Source organism: Cricetulus griseus, chromosome 5, assembly GCF_003668045.3.
Source record: "Cricetulus griseus strain 17A/GY chromosome 5, alternate assembly CriGri-PICRH-1.0, whole genome shotgun sequence".
Taxonomy (NCBI): domain Eukaryota; kingdom Metazoa; phylum Chordata; class Mammalia; order Rodentia; family Cricetidae; genus Cricetulus; species Cricetulus griseus.
In genome coordinates this window covers 69,491,162-69,513,663 of record NC_048598.1, presented here as the reverse complement: position 1 = coordinate 69,513,663, position 22,502 = coordinate 69,491,162, and the positions used below count along the sequence as shown (strand labels likewise).

The 22,502-nt window shown below is 50.0% G+C and overlaps 1 protein-coding gene across 2 annotated transcripts in view; it reads right to left on the bottom strand.

The window, feature by feature from the left end:
* The window catches only part of Gli2 (GLI family zinc finger 2), a 227,399-nt gene that overhangs the window by 171,963 nt on the left and 32,934 nt on the right, over positions 1-22,502 (bottom strand). Inside the window, exon 2 of one of the 2 annotated variants that reach the window (XM_027417815.2) lies at positions 3,522-3,697. In XM_027417815.2, the coding sequence (XP_027273616.1) occupies positions 3,522-3,666 (145 nt within the window). In that variant the 5' untranslated portion in view covers positions 3,667-3,697. Of the gene's footprint in view, positions 1-3,521; positions 3,698-22,502 lie in introns of those variants that run through there. The other variant, XM_035445992.1, reaches the window with a different exon arrangement.

Below are 22,502 nucleotides of genomic sequence, written 5' to 3'. Positions count from 1 at the left end.
TCTCTGTAAGAGATCAAGAGCTGCCAGTCCTGGGGCAGAGGAGGACACTGGGGCACAAGAACAGATAAGAGGCCTTTCCAAGACTGACACCCAGCTATAATACGGGCAACCTTACAGCTCCAGTCATACCCTAGCTGTCTAAAATAACGATCTAAAAGCAAGCAGAGTTCAGCTCTCTGTATCTGAGGGCTCCACACCTTGCAAATATAATTTACTGAAGATACTGAAAATACTTGGAGAACATGTATAGATTTTTTTCCTGACAATAACATGACCTCAGAACCTTCCATGTGTGACACCCAGAATCCAAGATGCATCCAGTATCTCCACGTAGTCACTAAAAGGTTGTAGGACTAGGTCCTTCGGTTGTAACTGCCCAGAACCCTCAGATGTGTATGAGCAGGGTATCCTAAGCACATGTAAACCATCACTTCATGCCAGATGGCTGCAGGTCCCGATTCAGACCATGTGAACAAGGTCTCATGTTCTGAAGGTATAAGAAGCTGTCTGTACAGCTTGGCTCTGCCACTCTCCTGCCCTATCTGTCTCGAACCAGGATGTTTAGAAACAACTCAGCAAAAGGGACCTTCACGGCGTGCACCTGCGATCCGTCACTTGAAGCCCAGCATGCATCTGTAGCCACATACACACATCTGCAGCCCACACACACCATCAGCCAGACACCTGCAGCCCAGCATGCACCTGCAGCCCACCATGCACCTGCAACCCACCATGCACCTGTAGGCCTGTCACCTGAAGCCCAGCATGCATTTGCAGTCACACATACACACCTGCAACCCCCACACACCATCAGGCAGACACCTGCAGCCCATCATGCACCTGCAGCCCAGCATGCACCTGCAGCTCAGCAGGCACCTGTAGTAAGTACATACACACTTTCAGCCTAGCACATACACCCCTGCAGCCCTCTATATACATCTGCAGTCCAGGACACATCTGTGGCCTCACATACAGCTGCAGTTCACCTTTTCCATGAAGTCCTAAGCACATACACAACCACATCTTCAGTCCAGCATATATCTACAGCGCCTGTGCCCTATGTATTCTCATTACTGATACAGCAGCATATGGTTGCAAGCTGAGAGCCAAACTCTTCAGAGGCTAGGCAAATGTGGGCTGCACGCATTTGCAGCCATATACACACACCAGCAGCCACCCTCCACGGCACCACTGCTTATTGATCATACATTTCCCCCTATACTATTTAGGTTTGAAAATATCCTTACCACCCTCGTTCTAGGCCCCACACTGAAACTCGGCCAGGCCCAGAAATGAATGCAGAGCATCTGTAGCCTAAGCAAGCCAATGCCAGTCACTCCACCTCTCCTGCTTCATTCCCTGACAATAGAGCATACCCCTGAAGGAGACAGCCCCTATCTGATGCCCTGGAGCATCCTAGCCCTTGGGATCTGAGCACAATGGGAACCTTCCTTGGCATCTCTGCTCTGTCACAGAGAATTCAGCAAGAGTGGGGTCTTGAAAGATTTTTTTCAAGTTTTAATTGTACTGATTTATTTAGGGGGCTCATGCATACAATAGTGCATGTGTGGGGGTCAGACAGCAACCTGCAGGAGCTGGTTCTCACCTTCCACTATGTGGGTCCTGGGGATGGGATTTGGGTTGGCAGCAAGCACCTTTACCCGAGAGGCATCTTGCCAACCTTGTCCTAACCTCTTAAGAATTGCAGCCAACATCTGTGGGATCCCCTCATAACACAGAAAGCCAAGTCCAGCAATGCCGTTTGGATTTAACCACTGGGATTCCTTGTACCTCCCCTTTAACCCGTCTTTCGTAAAGACAGATTCCACTGTGTCCCCTGTTCCCATACAGGTACAGTCACTCTTCTCAGACTCCAGGACACCCTTCCAGATAAGCTGCTCAAGGCGCAGGTACAGGGTGCTTCAATGGAGGAGGCCACCCCTTAGCGCATGCGCCTGGTCTGAAACTTAAGCATGCTTTGTGGACCAAATGCATGCTGTGCTGACCTCATTAGCTGAGCTCCCCTAGGAAGGGCACTGAGAGGGTACGGAGGGGGCACAGTGTGGGGCTGATATTCCTCTGGGGTGACTGTGCCCATGCTTTGCCCCCTTTCACAATAGAACCCCACCCCAAGCATTTGCTGTCACTGGTCTCAGCAGTGACAACTGGGTTTGATGCTACAGGGGCTCTCTCCCCTCAATTATGTCCTAATTACTGTCTAATTACTGCCTAAGTCTGCTGGCTCTCCATTGGTATGACAGGGTAGGGAATGGCTCTGCTTGTTTGAGAGAGGAAGGCCAGGTCAGGGCAGCTCTCTCAGGACAAGTGGGAGCTACCGGAAGCTAGCTCCTGGGAACTCTCCCAGCCTCAAAGAATGGAGCAGGGAGAAAATCCTAGGGAATTGTCACTGGCTGGGGTAAGCCCTAACCCAGGAGATGAAAGCAACATGCCCCAGACTTCACTCCACTGTATCATGTCCTCATTCTTCCTCCTTCTCTGGGTGACCCACTGGGCTGTGGCTCCTCCTTCCCAGTCAAGCTGGGAGTCACACTCAGACCCTCTCCCCAAAGGTGCTCAAGATTGACCTCCTCTCCCCCAATTCTGGCTTGACAATTTCTCCCAACTTAGAATTGTGGGAAGAAAAGAAAATAAATACAGTGACAACCAAAAAGATCCTAAACTCTTTGCTGAGAGGTGTAACTCAAGGGTAGCTCCATTTTACTGAGTTCTGGTCCCTGCAGCTGTATCCAGCACAATTCAGGGACCACAGCTGGAGCATCCCCTCAGGGCTGGAGGGAAACAAACAGTACCCTTGAACAAGGCCACTCAGCTATTTGAGCCGGGCAAGAAAGCATCAGGGCACAACTAACTGGGTTTGAATAAAAAGGGAAGAAAGAAAAATCTCAGTTTCCTCACTCTGAGGCAGAATAGTTGTGTGGCCTCCAGATGGACAGCCCAGCAACAAGGGGAGGTCTCACCTTCCCGCCAAACTCCCCAACCGGGATACTGGCACGGACAGTGGAAACCGGAGAACATCTCTCTTAAGGACAGTGAAATGAGAGACTGTGGCTCGTGGAGTCCCTTCTGTTGTAATTAAGTTGGCCAGAAATCCACCTAAGATAGTAAATTCCATACCTGACCCTCTAATTACAGCCAGCAGGCATTGGCAGACAATTGCTTTCTGAAATAGTCCTCAGAGGGCAAGAGACAAGAAGCTCTCAGGATACTTCTCTCTGTGCCAGCTGAACACACCCCAGGGTGGCCAGGCAGCTGCCCAGTATGGCACTCCTCCCTTCCTCCTCTCTATGCTGGGGCTCAGCCACCAGAGTCTGGGAGAGCCAGCTCTCCAGAGAAAGCTGCAAGTGACCTTCCTGGGGACTGGGATTCCCGGGGCAGGGGCGCTGCCCTCCATAAACCCAGCATGCCTCCCAGATGACAGGGGCCAGCGCACTCATTAAATCCTAATAACCTCATGAAAAACACCCCTGCTGCTCTCCAAGCGTGCAAAACAGAAAGTGTACCTCCTTGGGCAGCTACAGCTGCCGCTGCTGCAGCCACCGCCAGAGGACAGGCCTTTTTCCCTGGATCTGGAAAGCTGCTGTCCTCCACCAGGCCACTCTTGGCTTCCTTCTTCTCCACTGCAGGGATTGGGATAGACGTCTCCATCTCAGTGGCTCATACTCTTGAGTGGCAGACCCTAGAGGAAATGACAAAGACACTCAGCCACAACATCACACCCAAACCTAGTCAGGAAATGCCAACCCAGATTCCCACCACAACAGCCAAATTCACACCCAGGGTCTTCACACCAGGAGGAGGGACTTGGCTAATTTTTGACATGTTCATCCTGGGGACTGACTGGTCTGCTTGCTGAATGGCCACCAGGGACAACAGCAGATTTAAACCTGGATTTAAAAAAAACTCCCAGCAAGAAGTTCTTAATGATGAGAGCAACCAGGAGCAGAGAACCCCCTGACCTGGAAACCAGAACAGAGAGCCTGGGGTCTAGGAAGAAACTGAATCACAACCTTCTCCAACAAAGGCCCCGGATCTCCTGGTTTCTCCCCCTCCTTCACTTATGGTTCATTTGGATGCTTTGTTCACTCAACACTCATCACTAACTGTCATCATTTGTGGGTTGAAGGTATTCTCATTCTCTCTCGCACACTCTGCCTCCCCTCTCTATAAGACAGTGGTTCTCAACCTGTGAGTCTCGACACTTTTGGGGTGGCCAAACGACCCTTTCACAGGGGTCAGAAAACACAGATATTTACATTATGATTCATGACAGTAGCAAAATCATAGTAATATAGTAGCAATGAAAATCATTTTATGGTTGGGGGTCACCACAACATAAGAAGCTGCATTAAAGGGTCTCAGCATTAGGAAGGATGAGAACCACTGCAATAAGGGCTTGAGTAGCCCAGGCTGGCCTAAAGCTCACTAGTTGTCCAACGAAGACCTTGATCTTCCTGCCTCCTCTGTGCTGGACTACAGTGTATAGTGTTAGACCTGGCTTAAGCCATCTTTAAAAACCATTGCTTTGGAGCCTATGGTTCAACAGGTATAGTTACCTCGCTATACAAGCCTGACAACCTGAGTTTGATCAAGAAACCCTTATAAAGGTGGGAGGAAAGAACCGACTCCACAAAGTTCTGACAGCATGTGCACGCCACTGCAGGTGAACCACACACACAGTAATAATAAAATATTAAAATCTGCATTACGGGGTTCTACTACCAGAATGGTCACCAACCACGAGCTGGAACCTCCCTTTTTTTCCACACTGTCCCTTAGCCTGGCCACAAGCACACCCTATCAAGCCACCTGCGCTGTTCTTAGGTCACCATTCCACTTCCCTTACTGTGATTGCCATTGCTACCACTGGGAGCAAGCAGTCAGTGGTGCCTCTCCAGGATACACTTCTCCTTTGCCTGCAAAACCCCATTCAGATGCCATCTTCCCCAGGAAGCCCCTGCTCTGGACAGGCCATGGTCAGAGCCCGGCATCAGTCAGATTGTGAGTCTCCCTGATGCTCCATATAACCATGTTCTCACAGACACGTCCAGAGGTTTGTCTCCTAGGTGATCTAGATCCCACTGGACTATCAATCAAGATTAACCAGCAGAGCTGGGAATGGTGGCACACACCTTTAGTCCCAGCCCTCAAGAGGGAGAGGTAGGCAAGTCTCTGTGGATCTGAGGCCAGCCTGGTCTACAGAGTGAGTTCCAAGATATCTGGGCTACACAGAGAGACCCTGTATAATATAATAATAATAATAATAATAATAATAATAATAATAGTGATGATAATAGTAATAATAATAATAATAATGATGATAATAGTAATAATAATAATGATAAATTAGCATACTCCCTCTCCCTGAGGCTGGAGCTTGATCACATTCCCACCCTCAGAGTTCCTTGAGTCTCCTGTTGGGTTCATTTTAGATTTTCTCTTGTAATGTTTTTAATTATGTGTGTGTACACGTGTATCTGTGTAGGATGAGTGCAGGTGTCCTCAGAGACGAGAAGCATGAGATCTTGGGAGCTGGCTGCCTGGCATGGGTGCTGGGAACTGAACTTGGGTCCTCTGGAATAGCAGCAAGCATTCTCAAACCAGCGAATCACCTCCAACTCCTCATGCCAGGTTCTGGTCCACCAAGACTTAAGCCTCTAAGCCAGTGGTCCTCAACCTCCCGAATGCTACAAACCTTTAACACAATTCTTCAGGTTATAGTGACTCCCAACCATAACATTGTTTTCGTTGCTACTTCATAACTGCAATTCTGCTATTGTTATGGATCACAACGTAAATACCTGTGTTTTCTAATGGTTTTAGGTGACCCTTGTGACCCAAAGGGTTGAGAGCCAATGCAGAGGAAGAAATTTGGCTCCCTGTGTGTACCTCATCCTCCTGGCAAGAGGATCAGATCCTGCTGACATGGGCCTGGAGACCTGGAGAGTGGCGAGGTTGGGGTAGAAAGAGCAGTGAGAAATGAACCTCTTCTGTTTCCTTATTCCCCAGTCTCTGGTGCTCTGTGTTAGGGACACACGAAGAATCAGTGTTGATAGCTCAGGCCCCTTTGTCCCATCCTGACAAATGGCAATACTTGGTCATCTCCAAAGACACTGAGGGGGTGATTTCAGGGTTCATGGGAGATGAGCTGCCTGAGGCCACTTCCCATAGAAGCGCCAGAGCAGGCCTTCAGTCTGGTCCTCTGCTGACATGCCACCTAGAAGCCCTGGTGGGGGGATAGCCACCCCAAGAAAAGGCCCATGAGGGGATGAGCACAGAAGTTTCAGAGTTTCAGTACTCAGGATGCAGTGGCAGATTCCGAGTAAGAGGAACAGCTGTCCACACAGAAGCAGCTGGGATTTAGGTGTCCCAGGGAAAGGGAGTGGTGATGGAGAGAACAGCCCAGGCAGGTCCCACCAGGCTCCTGCCTCACCCTATACAAGTCAACCACCTCCTCCCCTTACCTCTGCCACAGGAGAGGAAGGCAGAGGACAGAGCCAAGAGGCTTCATAAGTCACAGGAATTAGTGGGATTAGCTCAATTTCTGGGTAAATACTAGGCACCCTGGGCCCAAGCAGAAACTTTCACTCCCCAGGGGCAGCCAGTCACCACTGCACCTGTGTAGTTGCCCTGCACCCTCCACACCCCCCCACTGCCTCCTGGGAATGGCAGGGAGGGGTCTGGCTGGGGACTGGTGGTCTATGTGGGCCAATTCCCACAGACTACACAAAAGCTTCTTCACAGGAGGGTCTGAGAGCCACAGGACACCCCAGGGGAGAAGAGTCAACCCCACTTTCTTTTAACAGCTCTGGAAATGCAGCCACATTCCACAGGAATCTGCTACACCAAGGGGAGCCTGGGTCTGGGCTGGGGAGGAGCCCCTTTCCATTAGAGACTGCACCCAGGTCTCAGGACCTCTGGAGCTTTCCTGGGCTTTCCATGGGTCTCTCATCCATACAGATGACTGGAGAACAAAGAAAACATACTGTATGTTTTTGTATATTCACATGTGTTGGGAGGGTGGTGTGTGTGGAGTCCATATGTCAACATTGGGTGTTTCCTCATCACTCTCTATGGTTTGTTGTTGAGGATTTTGAGGCAGGGTCTCTCACTGCACCTGGTGAGGTAGCCCCAGGGATCTCTGTCTGGTTTCAGATTTCAGAGGTGAGCTGCTAAGCCTAACTCTTTGGATGATGCTGGGAATCCAAACTCAGGAGCTTACATTTGTGTGGCAAGAAGTTGCCAACTATATCATCTCCCCAGCTCTCCTAAAAGTTTCGTGAGTACAGAACTTAGCAAAACATGCCTGTAAACCCACGCGTGGATTCAGAGCCTGGAAGGAAGAGGACTATGTATTCATGGCCAGCCTGGGATATATTAAAAGACCTTGTCTCAGAAAAACGGAACAAACAAGAAAACTCATCAAGGGTCTGTCCTGCAAGCAAGTGGGGAACTGTGAGCCAGATAGATGCTCATTCATCACAGTCAGTCTTCAAGTAATTTCTAAGCTACACATAAAACAAGACTTTATGAACTAAATATTTTATTAGGGCCAGAAAAAATGGATCAGTGGGTAAAGGTTTTGCCATGAAGCCTAAGGACCCGAATTCCACACCCAGGACCCACATGGCCAAGGGAGAGAACAGACTCCTTCAAGGAAATGGTATCTCCTTTGGAAATGAATGGAGAAATAAGTCACAGTAGTTGTGGGCTTGTTACCAGCATCCTCCGTGTCATGGATTATCAGCTCTGCTCACCTTGGCTTCCCACTTGGAGAGTCATTAGACCCCGCACCTCCACCCTGCACTTGGTGTGCAGTAAGAAAGCCCAAGTATTGCTATGGTGCCTTTGGCCTCGCAGCTTCTGCACTTGATACAACTAATGTCTTTCAAGAGCCATGCTTTCCAATCCATCATGTACAGCATGCTGGTGAATGATAATTACACCGGGTGTTAAAGGACCACGGCACAGGACTGGTTAAGGAGCCTCTCAGGACTGGCACGAAAATACCAATAATTGGAGCAGAATGAAGAACTCACCCTGGAGCCTGGAACCCTGGAGACCTCCCACCACCTGGCTGCTTTGAAGTCCTTTAGTGAGTGAGTCACACACTTCCTGGGGTGAATCAACTTCCAGGAGGGAGGCAGGACCTCACCTCCCAGTCAGCACAGCCACTGCAGGCCCTGGCTAACCACATCCCTTCTGATCTCAGCCCAGCAGCATGCGTGCCCAGACTCACATGCATGAAGCACATGGGAATGCATGCACACAGATAATCACATAACACACACAACATATACTGCACTATTTGGGTGCAAAGATGTTTGCTGTGTGCAAATATACAATCATACATACATACATACATACATATATACACATACACGTACTCATAGTTTCATTTAACACCAGCAGTGCAAATGCATATGCCCATCACATATGTGTTATCATAAGGAGTTACATGCACATGTCCTCATACGATCACACAAACATATGCAAAGACACACACAAATCTAGACCGGCACATATTCACACAAGAGATAATGAATACCTACCCTGCCTTGATTGCAGACATTTTTTAAACAAGTATTTATTTAGTGTATGTGCACACACGTGCACATTTGTGGGGCTAGAAGACAACATACAGGGTTGTTTCAATCTGACCACGTGAGCTCCAGGAATTGAACTCAGGTCATCAGGCTTGGTGGCAAGTACGCTATTTAATGAGTCATCTCATCAGCAGACACCTTTTTTGTTTCTTTCTTTAAGACTCATGTAGCTCAGTTGAGCCAGACACTCACTATGCAACCCAGGATGACGTTGAACTTCTGATCTTCCTTCCTCCACCTCCCAAGTGCACCATCATGCTTCCTTTGTACAGTGCTAGGGATGGAACCCAGGGCTATAGGACATGACATAAACCACGAACACTGCTGAAGTGCAAGGGGGCTGACAACGCAGCCTAGTGAGCAGATCAAAAGCAATCACAGTGTCAAGGCTGGTAGCATGAGAGCAAACAGGGCTCTGGAGAAGTCAGACATTCTAGAACCTGGGTATAACTTCTACAGCCCACCCTGGCCAGCCTGGCTTATGGACCCCTCCTCAGCTGAAACTTTACCCAAAAACCCACAGGTTACAGAATGACACTTTGCATTACACCAAGCAAAAATCTTCCCCAAGGCAATGCACCTGCCCCTTCCTAGCCCCTTGAATTTCTTTCTCCAAGTACAAAAGCTCATGGATTTGCAAGGCCCCTGGGCTAGTGAGCTGGTGTTAGGAAAAGTGGTAATTAACCCTAATTCACTGACTGGCTAGGCAGGGGTTGGGCCCCAAAGGCCCAATGAGAAGCTAGACCTTCTTCATGAGATGAGTATCAGAAAGGCTTCCTTCTTCCTGGAGGCTGTGGGTAGGACTTCTCTGGTTTGAGAAAGCATCCCAACCCCTGCGGCTTCTACTCAGGTCTATTCCCGGGAACACAGGCTGATTCCACCTCCTGTGTTAGCATTCCTGTGCTTCCTTATGCTGATCACTTACCCTCTCTGTTCTAATACCATGGACTTCAAGACCCAGAACCCTACACTAAGGGTAGCTAATCCACAGTCCCACATGGGACCCAGGATAGCAGAAGACACCATTGCAGGACGGACACTAACTGTGGGCACCAGAGATGGAGCATCCATTTGGACAAAAGCCAACCTCTGCACAAGTCTCAATTTTCCCATCTGTAAAATAGGGATGAAGCTTGGGCCTTCCTCTCAAGATGGGCAAGCAGAGTCCCCACAGGAACAGGAGAGAGACCCCATCCAAGCCTGGATAGCAAAGCTGCATCACAGCCCCTTCTGGCGATGGCACCACCTCAGTCTCCCAGCTAGATGGCTGAGAATACAGTGCAGCAGCGTAGAATCTTGCTAGATCCCAACCTCCCATCCCCCACAGATCCTCCATGGGGACTTGATGCCCAGAGGGCCACAGACTTTCCCTAGGACCCCTTCCAGCCCCAGGGAAAGCCAACAGACTGTTTAGGACAGTCCTCAGCAGGAGAGCAGGCTGCAACAATGCCAGGAACAGACAGGGTGCCTTCAGCTGAGCACAAGCTAAGCAGCAAGGACCAAAGGTCATCAGAGACAGTGTCATGGGTGCGAGTGCTCTGAGGACACAGAGGCCCCACTTCCAGGCCTGGACCACTGCCCACACCTCCCTAAACTTGAGCTTGTCACCCCTCTACCCAACAGTCATGCTGTTTGTCTCCTCTACCAGGGATGCTAAACTCCCAGGGGGCTGGGGTAGGCTAGGGTGTCTGACTTGTGCCTATGACCCCTAAAATGATGACTCCTCTGCCCCCCCCCCCTTGTTTTTGCATCTGTTACCCTTTCTGTTCACCTGGGCACAGGCTGTAGTCAACCTTTGATGACTGACATAGTGTCGAACTGAACACAGGGATGCTCTCACTGAACACAGGGATGCTCTCACTTAACACAGGGATGCTCTCAGAGCCCTCAGCAAAAATCCTCCTAGCATCACCTCAGGACTGAGCAGCCAGCAGGTCTCAGCTTCTACAACCCACTGACCATTCTTAAAAGAGTGCTACGTTGAGGGCAGCATCAGGATTTCATGTTGGGAGACATATAACCATCAACTAATAATGTCTGCCATGGAAGATTTGGTAGTTAGCTGGTAATGTCTGTCACAGGCAGTGCTATTGACACTAGATTAACAAGGGAAAACCAGTTTACAAAAGAATGCTTACCTTCCCTTAATCGTAACTAGAAAGCAAGACCTCACTGCATATTACTGAACACCTATGCCTCATATCTGCAGGGCACCTGCTGTTCTGGGACACACAGTGGTCCTCATGATGGATGAAAAGGTGACTTATCAATTTAAAAACAAGGGGATTGCCTGGCATGGTGACCTATGCCTTTAATCCCAGTACTTGGGAGGCAGAGGAGGCAAGTGGATCTCTGTGAATAAGGGGCCAACCTGGTCTACATAGTGAGTTCCAGGACAGAAAGGGTTCTGTAGAGAAACGCTGTCAAAAAAAAAAAAAAAAAAAAAAAAAAAAAAAAAAAAAAGGCAAGGGGCTTTGAACAATTAAAAAGTTTTCTCCAGGTGAAACTTCAAACTAAGGAATGGTATTCTAGAGTCAGGAACAAGCAGGTGACCTCCCCATACTCTTAGGGAGTTCAAGTCAAACCACAGCCTCTTAACAAAAGACCCAAGTCCTCATTCAAAGCAAGTAGAGATGGAGGTTTGGGGGCTTGGGGAATATGCTCAGGCCGGGGACAAGCCTTACTTCTAACACTTTGGTCCAAGCAGTCTCAATTCTCTTAAAGTTTTCTTGAGGAGGGGGCTGAACCTGGCAGCAGCTCTGTGCTAGCTACAGGGAGAAGTCCTACCTCTGTGACCAGTGGCCTTGTCCCTCTCAGGGTGTACAAAGAACCAGGCTTGGTTCCTGACTAACTAAGCCTTCTTCCTAAGGAAAATCACAGGTTTACACAGTAGCAGACGTGAATTCCTTCCTGCAGACCAGGCCTCAAATCCAACTAAAAGAATGAGTGTGTTATCCCCTTAACAATCATGCCACTGTCGCACCAGCAGGTGTGGCTTGGCTAGCATCTGAGTAGCACAGGACACAGGCTCCACAGCTGAGTAGGATTTGAGGCTGCCTGGGACAGAGCCATCTCTAGGCCCAATTCCTCTTGGCCTTCTCCCTCTAACACTACAGTTGGGTACTAACAATGGCCTTCAGTCTCACCCATCCCTCCCCCCCCACCCCGGGTCGCTTAATGCAAAAGGAACTATGTAGAGCTTTTCATCTGATTTACAGCATAATCAAGTGTCAGCCACATCATCTCCCAGCCCAGACTGAGGTGGGGGTGGGGGGTGGGGGGTGAATGCCACTCCCAACTCCTAGGCCCAGTGTGAGACAGGCTGGCAGGGGCCCCAGGAAATATTAGGTGGAAAAAGGAATTGGGCACATGTCAGGGTGCAGACAGCATTCAAGCCACCTGAGTTGTCAACCTGCTACTATGTATGGAAGGGAGGCTTCCACCAGCAAGTCTTCCAGGCCTGAGGTCACAGGGAGGGAGTAGGGCAGGGGTGGGAGAGCATTGACTGCAGGTGTGGGGTGGGGCTCTGCCCCCTCAAGGCTAGAGAGACCCAAGCTGAGCCGGTGTGTGGCCCTGGCATCTCCAGGATCGGCTGCTGCTCTGACTTGCCAAGCTGGAGGCCTCCCCATGCCCCACAGGCACCACCAGTGTGTGCCTGTGCATAGGGATTGCCTCCATCAAGCTTAGCACTCTGCTTTCCGTGAGTGAGCCAGAAATCGTCAGACGGCCCTCTCCTGCCAAGCAGCACATCTTTTTTATTATTCTGAAACAGGCAGGATCTGATTGGCTGGGATCTCCCCTCCATGAGGCAGGATCCATGGCCAGCTTGCCAGGCAGTTCCAGGTGAGCCTGGGCCCTGCCGGATCCAGGCCTCCCAGCCCAGTTGTCCTCCCCCATTCTCAGGCCTCTCTCTCAGCATCCTCAGGTCACACCCCAAGCCAGCTATTCAAGAACCCTGTGCCTGGACCTCTGATGTCTACTTCAGCCCATGGCTCAGCTGCAGCCTGACATCCACCCACCCAGCAGGGTAAGGAAAGAAAGCTCTGCTTCAAGGTTCAGAATGACACACGATTTGGGGGTCCTACTGTGTAGCACCTGCAGCTGTGTCGGGACATTCAGCCCCAGCCTGAGTGGGGAAGGCATAGAATGGGAGACCAGTATTGGTTCCTAAGGGAGAAAGGCTGGAGGCTAGGCAGAGACCTTAGGAGGAACGGACCCTTAATAAACAATTTCAAGAATAAGCATAGAGCTACAGAGGCAAAGGCCCTGCCTGTTTAGCCTCTGCACCCACACACCTCTTCTAATACCTATCCCACTTTGTCATCAACTCCTTTAAAGTACAGGCCATGTCACCTCCTACTCAGCCTGGAAGTTTTCACTGGATTCACTGTCAACTCCTCTGGGTGCCTCGCCCCCTGGGCCTTAAGTCCCGGACGATACCACACTACTTGGCACGAAGTTGGCATCTAATAAATGGATCACAAGTCAGGGTATCAGTGTGACACCATAGTGGCAGAAACAGGGACTGGAAAAAAAAGGTATATCAAGATTAGTGTGTGAAGACTGGTGGGGTGGCTCAGTGGATAGAGGCACTTACCACTAAGCCTGAAGAGCTAGCTGAGTTTGATACCTGAGCCTCAGATAGTAAAAAGAGATGATAGACTCCTGAGTGTCTTCTGACTTCTATACACACTATGCATGTAGTAATAAAAAGATGAAGGAAGATAGGTGGCAAGGAAAGCTGGAAGTCTTTCCATATCTGGGCTTCACATGACAAACAGAGCATGCTCAAGAAAAGACATCGCTAATGATAGCACTCGGGAGGCAGAGGCAGGCAGATCTCTGTGAGTTCTGGCCAGCCTGGTCTACCACAGGACCCCACCCCCCACCTCCCATCCCCCATCCCCCACCCACTCCCATTCTCAGAAGTGCTTTCTCTTTCTTAGTAAACTATTCCTAACCATATGTCCCTGGGCCCAATTCTGTGTCATGGGACACAAACGCTTTGAAGCCTCTGGTGTCCTGGGATGAAGATTCACACCAACAGTACCATCAGCCAAGTCCACAGCTACCGACCACAAAGCAAGTCAGTGCTAACAGTTACTGAATGTATTCTTCGTAACCTCAGAAAGTGCTAAGCAGACCTTGGTGGCTGAAACAGAAACACAGCCTCCTGCCTAAAATTCTACAATGACAGTCACTTATGTGAAGCTGTTCAGTATTTAAGAATAGCAAATGGCCCTGGGATGAAGTCAGCCCTTATGTGGCTTTCATATGAAAACCTCAGTTTTCTTAGTAGAATGGAATCATGCACTGTCTCACGCTCATCCTGGGCTTCCAGCTGCCATCCACACCCTCCTATAAAAGGTTGGTCCTCTGCCTGTTCCTATACTTCTTGGCAAAAAAAAAAAAAAAAAAAAAAAAAAAAGTGGCTTTGTTGTAGCTGCTCTCTGTTGTCTCCTTTAGAAAACTCTCATGGCACACTCAGTAAAGCACTGTTGTTTGATGGGCCTTCTGAAGACTTCCAGAGAGGAACTAAGAGCCCTCTTTTAAGCAAATCACATTCTCAGAGCCCTGTAGACCAACACCCTTGTCAGGCCTCACTGGACTCTGGGCTCTGAGATAGGTAGAGAGACAGGATCCCTAACCAGGAATGTGCTGGAAAGACACACAAGGGAGGCCATGGCCTGTAAACAAGGCTGGGTGTCTTTGCACCAGGTAGAGTCCTCTAAACTGGAAAGTCACAGATGGGACATGGAGTAGGAACCTTTTGGTTATGGGCCTACCACCTACAGTTATCACTGGTAAACAAGATTCCCATCCCAAGGTATAGCAGACACATGGAGGCTGTGAGCCCTAAGATGGGGATACACACAGAAGAGGGGGTACGGCCTCTCCCCTCAGGTGCTCTGAGTGAGAGCTTCATTAGTCTTTCACCAATGGGACTCATTCTGCTAAGGGGGCTTTCCAGCCATGGGCTGGGGTTGGCTCAACTAGTTAAGCTCTTGCCTTCCAAGTGTAAGACCTCAGTTCAATTCCCAAAATACACAGTAAAAACAACCAGGCATGGAGGCATACAGGAGAATCCCTGGGGCACACTGGCCAACCAACTTAGCCAAACCAAGGAGTTCGTGCCAATGAGAGACCCTTTCACTAAAACAAGGTAGAGATGTACCCCAGTAACTACACCAGAGAAGGACCTCTCTTCCCCACTCATATATACAAAAATGAGCATTTAAAAGAAATCAGTGACACAGAAAAGGCCCAGATTCCCCTCTCCATTACCAAGGACTATATGTAAGAGGCAGTACGAACTGTGTACAAGGAGAGAAGGTGAGAGCTAAGTAAGTGATCCATACACAGTCACATCCATAGTGACTGGTGCCACAGAGCCTCTAACTCTTCACAGTTCCCTGGCCCGCTTCTTTGCTTGGAAGAGCTCTCTCTCCTGGCAAAATGTCTGTTTCTACCACTACACGAGTGTCCCTGGTCCAATTCCTTGCGGGGGGCACAAAAGCCAGGAAAGTCTCGCAGATGCCCTTTGGACCTTGATTCACACCTGTAACAATGCTAGAGGCCTATATGCCCTAGAAGAGAGAGTGGGGGCAGGGTCCAGGCAGTTCCTGGCCATGAGCAGAGAGCCAGGCCTAATAGGGATACCGAAGGCCCTGTGGGGTGGACCTGGAGAGAGAGACTGCTCAGTCACTAAGAGCACCTGCTGTTCTTATAGTGGACCTGGGTTCTGTTCCCAGAACCCAGGACAGGAGACTTAAACTTCCTGTACCAGGAAATCCACCACCCTCTTTTGGTCTCAGTGGGAATCTGCATGCATGTGGTATACAGGCGTTCACACAGGCTGAGGGTCCCAGGGAGCCATAGAAGGGAACTAACCGAGAAATAACATAATTGACATGTAGTTTACACAGTGTGAACCTGCAATATCTTACAGCTGCCCCGGGGACTTCGCACACCCATGCAAGACCTTTATTTCCCTCTAGCTGGCCAGTAGACCTCACAGTTTCTAAACCCTGGAGAAGGTATTAGATGTGATGGAAGGAAATGGCTCACTTGAGAAGGACAGACCATCAGACAGGGTAATGGGAGGCCTGGACCAGGGGAAGAGCATCCTCCTCCTGGGACAAGGGATACAGTGGCCAAGCAGATGAGGGGTCTGGACTTGGCTTTGCCACTCACAAAGGGGGTGCTGGAAAGAGATCTGACTCTCCAAACTGCTGGGGCTTTTTTATTTGCTTGTTTTTAAAGACATGCAAGGGTTTATGGGTAAATAGGGAGGGATCTCCCAAACAGTGGACCTCCAAGCTACTGTTTCTTTCCCCACCTCCCCTCCACCCTTCCCTCTCTCTGTCCTTTTCTCATCCCTTCCATCTTTCTCTCCCTCCTTCCTGCATCTTATCCATTGCTGGGACAGCACTTCCTTGGAAGAATCTCTGAGGAGGTCTCTGTGTGTTCAACAGGAAGAGAGGAGCCATCCAAGCTAGCGTCATCCATTACACACACCTTTTTGGCCTTCACATATATTCAGAGTCACTTTTCAGCATCAATTTGTGTGCATGTACATGTGTCTGTGTGTATGTGTTTGTGTTCCTACCTGTTCACATCATGCTTCCCTTTCCAAAAAGAACCACTAATTCAGAGCTGAGGGACCCATGCCTTCTGGAAACTGAGAGACCAGTTTCTCTTTGGAAGAGCCAACCTGCAGAGAACCACATTCCTTTACCATGAGTGATGTCTATGCTGCAGTGGGATGAGCAAGCTGTTTTCTTCCCCATTTACATAAACATAAACACCAATGACACACATACACAGGCATGCATGAGCACGAACCTTGCATGAACAAGTGAGCATGTGCGTGTGCGCGCGCACACACACACACACACACACACACACAACATGATGTAATTTTAAAAACTTTTTAAAACATAGGAAGTTATTCACAAAGCCTCTGTCTTCCCAAACCAACCAGAATAACCCCATCACAGCTCATACAAGCAAAGAGCTCCTGTGTGCTGGGCAGCAAGCAGCAGTAGGCTCTCAGCCAACCTGCCTGGCCACCTGGCCACGCCCCCAGCCCTGCTGTTCATCCACTCAACAAGGAAGATGGCTCCTAAGGTGACTTCACCAAACTTACCAGCCAGCTCTGAGTAGAATCTGAAGCACTGCCCACCCGTCCCACAGACACCAGCCAGCCAGCCAGCGCATGCTGTTTACATGCCTGTCACAGAGACCAGAGCTTGGCTCAGCCCTACGTCACCTGCCCTGGGAACCTGGCAGGTAGCCCTCTCAGCTCCCCTAATTATCTTCTCTGGCTGTGGGGATGATGGCATGGCCCTCGGGGACTGTGTTAGGAAGGGAGGAGGGAAGTTTTGAGTCACAGGACCTATGAGGAGTCTTAACTGCCAGTTCTGCACTGCCAAGGAGCCACCAAAGAGAAGTCATCAGCTGTTCCTCTCGGCAACCAGCCCCAGCTAGTTCAGGCTGGGCCACCCCAGGCACTTGTGGCCATTAGCTCTGGAAGTCACAAGGCCACAAGAGGACCACCAGTGGGGTGGCAGTTGCTCTTTTACATTGGTGCCTCCCGCCCCAGCAGTCTGTCCATCAGAGCTCAGTGCCACAGTGGGCCCCCACATCTTACCTGTGTGGGACACAGACCAGCAACTATCACACTCCACAGGTCCTCTGTCTTCTCTACCCTGCCTACTCTGGGCTTGTGCTGTACCCCACTCTGGCTTGGATTCTCATTGCCTGTACTCCAGATGCACAGCCCCACTGGCCAGGTCTTAGATAGTAGATACCCATAGGTCACTCACCACTGTTCCCCCAAACTGGACATCCTACAGAGGAAGTGTCTGCCAAGACCCCCCACACACAATTTTATCTCAGCACCTGATTTTTGGACCAGCTGTGCAGAGCCCAAGATGATCCAATAACAACTGGGTGTACTTTTAGGGCCTCCTGGCCCCTTGGCCCACCTCAGCCTCATTCGGGAAGGTACAAGAGGGTCTTTAGAAGGTCTAGGGGACATGACCAGTATTGAAAGCACTTGCTGTTCTAGAGTGGGGACCGAAGTTCACACGCCCAGAATCTACGTAAATGTTGGTCGTGCGTGGATTACCTGGAATTCCAGCCTCAGAACATGGAAGACCAGGGATTCTTCGGAGCAAGCTGCCTAGTGAGACCAGCCATACAGCCTGGGTCTGAGAGACCCTCTATCCATGAATAAGGTGGAGGAGTAATAGAGGATGATGCCCAGCAACAATCTAGGCACCTGCATGTGTACCCCCACACACAAAACATTCATACACATGTACACCACACCAAAAAAAAAAAAAAAATGGAAAAAGAGAAAACAAGCCAGCAGAGCAGGGAGAGCACCCAGTGGGCCCACACACAACATGTCACACCCACGCCAGGGCCCAGGCAACATAGATGTAAGCCACTCTTCCCATGCTTTCTCGCTCCTCCAAGCTAACTCCTCACCTGTTTCCAACAGACTCACTAAGGTTCACTCATGAGCACAAACTCATCATTCCACATTCACACATGGTAGGTAGCATGCACCAACTCATGCCTAAACACACTTGTCCATTCACACTATGGCTCACACCACAGATTCACTCACACCCATCATGGCAAACTCTTCTTATGCCCAAGGTCACTGTGATGGTTAAAACTGTCAAGTTGAAAATGTCTATACTTGACTAGGGAACAGACATCTATGCACGCCTGTGAGGGAGTTTCTAGACTGAGCTACTTGAGGAGGAAGGACACCTAAATATAGACAACATCTACACAAGCTGGAGTCCCAGACCAGGGAAAAAGAGACAAAATGAGCACCAGCATTCCCCTCTCTCTGATTCCCGAGTGTAGACACGATGGGAGCAACTGCTTAACAGTCCTGCTGCCATGCCTTCTCCTGCACCACAGACTGAACTCTCCAACTGTGAGCCAAAATAAACTCCTCCTTCCCAGAGCTGCTTTTTCCAGGCAGTTTGTCATAGTAACAAAAACAACACAGTCGTACTCACTGGTTCGTGCTGGCTGCACTGCCACCAGAATGGACCATCCCACTGCTCACTCTTAGGTCAATGACTCAGCAGGGTCCCTCTGGAATGCCCAGCTGGGAAAGGAGGGTCTGTAGGGTAAGAAACCAAGGCAGCTCCCAGCCCTGTGAAGTCTCTCAGGTCCACCTTCTCCCTCCTCAAACAGGTTGACCCAGAAGTGGCCTGAAATAGAGCTGGGCCTGTCCCTCACACCTATCTCACCTTAATCCTCCCTAGGGGATTTAACTGCCAGAATACTGGCCCCTCAGCTCAGTCTGCAGCCTCTGCAGTCCTCCTGGACCTCCCAGGGCTCCCCTTGAAATCTGAGGACTGAAAGGGGCAGACCTGGACAGAGCCACACCCAAAGCTAAGAGTACCTCTGTTAAAGCCATGCAGTCGCTCCTCTCTGAGCCTCAGATTCCCATCTGGAAGTGAAGATTACATGACCCACAACAAAAAGACTAAACTTGGGCTATGCAGTAGGACCCTGTAACATGACCTCTCACCTGCCCATACCTGCTGGGCCTGAGGGATTCCAGCAGCCGCCACTGGAGAAAAATAGGGCCTCAGAGGGCATGCCAACACCTGCCTCAGCACCAGACAGTCCTGACCTTGGCCAAGCTGAGCCCAGAACAGGGAAAAAACATCTATGGAACCCCAGCAGCCAAGGACATGGAACCCAAAGTGACAAGAGACAGGGGAAAGACAGGACTGACTGCACACCTGGCAGGCCTCTGACATGTAGTGTGTGCTAGCTTTGCACAGGTGGTCTACCTCACTTCAAATACCCTTGAGGAGGAACGGCTCCATCCACCTTTCAGGAAAGAGGACCAGGGTAGTGTACCCCATGCTCACACTTAAAAGCCAAGGCCAGCGCTTGCCGCACAAGCTATCTGCATTCAGATCTACAGTACCCATATAAAAGTTAGCATGTGCTCACACACATGCTTCTAACCACAGCACTCTGGGGAGTGGTGAAAAGAGGATTGCTGGGGCCGGGCGTTGGGGGTGCACGCCTTTAATCCCAGCACTCAGGAGGCAGAGGCAGAGGATCTCTGTGAGTTCAAGACCAGCCTGGTCTACAAGAGTTAGTTCCAGGACAGCCTCCAAAGCCACAGAGAAACTCTGCCTTGAAAAAAAAAAAAAAAAAGAGGACTGCTGGGGCTTGCTGCTTGCCAGTCTAGTGCCAAGTTTATTGAGAGACCCTGTCTCAAGGTGGAGAGTAAGAGAGCAAGACACTCAGTGTCCTCCCCTGGCCTCTGCACATACAGGCACACTCACACTCATACACCATACATATTTTCACACAACGCACATATAATACACTCACGTACACACACACTCACATACACAGACACACACACAGACACACACACACACACAGACACACACACACACACACACACACACACACACACACACACACACGCCCAAGTATACACACAAAGTCAAGGTACAGAACATTCCAGATCCCAGGCTTCCCTTCAATTGGCTCTCCTACATACAGAGAACAGATCTTTTAAGTAAAAAGTTCATTTCCTAGCTAAAAGTACCTGGTCACCAGGTCCAACTACCTTGAAGGCAGGACTCTAGTGTGACGTCCTGGACTCTCAGCTAAAAACAATCAAGAAACAAGTGATGCCCCTCCTCCACCTTCCAGTCCAGGGCCAGCAGGCCCCTTCTAATGCCTGAAGGAACGTCTCACCCACCATCAGTGCAGCCACATTTGAGACCACCACCAGCTAACTTCACCTGAATGGATGCCGCAGGTAAGAACCAGCGGCAGAGGCTAGGCACGTAACACAGCGTCACGGAGAATAATTAGTAAATGTTGTCAATTTGGAAGAGAATTAATTAGCAGTCAGTGTGGCTGTCTTGTGTCTGCTTAAGCAGTGTGTGTCTCAATTAAAATGTAATTGCCACAGCTTCAATCACAGCAGGTTAAACGGTTTGCAGTGCCGGTCAAGCTCAAAACCACATAAAGCTTAAGTCTATCTAGAGTACAGGGGGTGCCAGGGATGGGAAGGGACAGCCAAAGAAGCAAGCAGAACGGAGAACCCCAGCACACCCACATCCTGGTATCTGCCAGCCCTAGCGAGGGGCAGGGTTCCAGAGTTGGAATTAAACGTGACCACTAGCCCTGCTGTGTAGAACCACCCTTTGGAAGAGAGATTCAAAGCCAGACACAAGGTGGGTAGGAACCCAGGGTGCCGGTGGCAGACCACAGAAAGAACTAATAGCTGTGGTGCCAAGGTCAAAACCAGCTGGCAATGGGCCACCCAGGGAAGACAGCAAAGGCATAGGACAAGAACTCTTAAAGTTCTCAGGTCTACAGGATCAGGCAGTGAGCTGGATCTGAGGCAACACGGCCCAGCGAGGGACATGGCAAAAGGGTTGCCAGCCCCAGGGAAAGCTGCCAGCCTTCCAAGAACAGATAAGCCCCAGTCAGGGACTGGAGGTAATTTAAACTGCCTGAATTTTAAAACAGAGGGAGGATCACCAAGCCCAGGGTTATCAATTTGTGTGGGTGAGAGGTGTGTTTGCACACATGTGCACTCTTGTGTGCTTGTGTTCCTCTGGAGGTCAGAGAACAGCCTTGAGTGCTGTTTGTCGGGAACTTTTAAAGAAAGGGTCTCTTGTTGGCCTGGACCTTTTAAATACACACACACACACACACACACACACACACACACACACACACACACACACACACTAAACAATAATTTTAAAATGTTATAGTAAGTAAAAGAAATGAAGGGAGAGATGGTCGTTCCAAATGCATCCCCTCCCTAGTGGTTGTCAGGTTATCTCTAAGACGCTTCTCTGTGCTTATCTTTCAGTGTGTACTGAGAGCAACACAGGCAGACTCTGGGTCAGAGGGACAGATGGTCCAGAGCAGGATCTAGTCACTTATGATGCTCTTCTAAATTGCCAGGTTGTTTCAGGAAAGCCACTCTTCACTGCAAAATCAGGATGTATGGGGCCAGAGAGGTGGCTCTGTCAGTCAAGTACTTGCACACAAGTGCAGGGATCTGGGTTTGGATCCCACAGAAGCCACTTAAATAAACAGCCCTACCCGTGATCCCAGCACTGGGGAAGCAGAGCAGGCAGGTCCCTGAGGTCTGGCAGCCAACCAATGGGTGACCTCCTCTGAGAGAGACCCTGTCTCAAAAAGCAAGATGGGAGACAACTAAAGAAAGCACCTATGTCGACCTCTGCCCTCCCTGGGAACACACACACACACATGTGCACACACAAACCAAAACTGTAAAATAAGTGAGAGGCTGCTGAGAGTGGTGGCTGGAGAGGGTGAGGAGGGAGGAGGTGAGGCGGGTAAGAGGGTGAGCAGGCCCAGCCCCTGCAAACTGATCCTCAACACTGCCCAAGTCCATTTTCTCCTTCCTCCATTTTCTCCTCCCTCCCTGCAGAGCCCCTGCCCAGACTTGGTCATCCTACCCTCTAAGAGCCTTAAAGCCATGCCCCACCCACCACTCTCCCCAACACCTTCACTATCCTGGCCAACAGGGAGCTAGCTGCCGGAAGGCAGTGCCAAGCTGCAAACTGCCACTGTGGTCGGTGTGGGCAATTTCCAAGGGACACACAACAGGCAAATGTCATCTGTCATCCCTCTTTAGTGCCAACTAACACATGGGCTAGCACCATCAGGCATAAGGGCCTGGCAGAATGTCTAGGAAGGACATCAGTGGGCCAGGCTAAGCAGCCTGAAAGAGTTTCCCCAATAGCCTTACAGTCTCCCGGCAACCCCAATCCATTAATGGTGAGAGAATGCCATACATAAAGGCAGAAATCTCCTCTG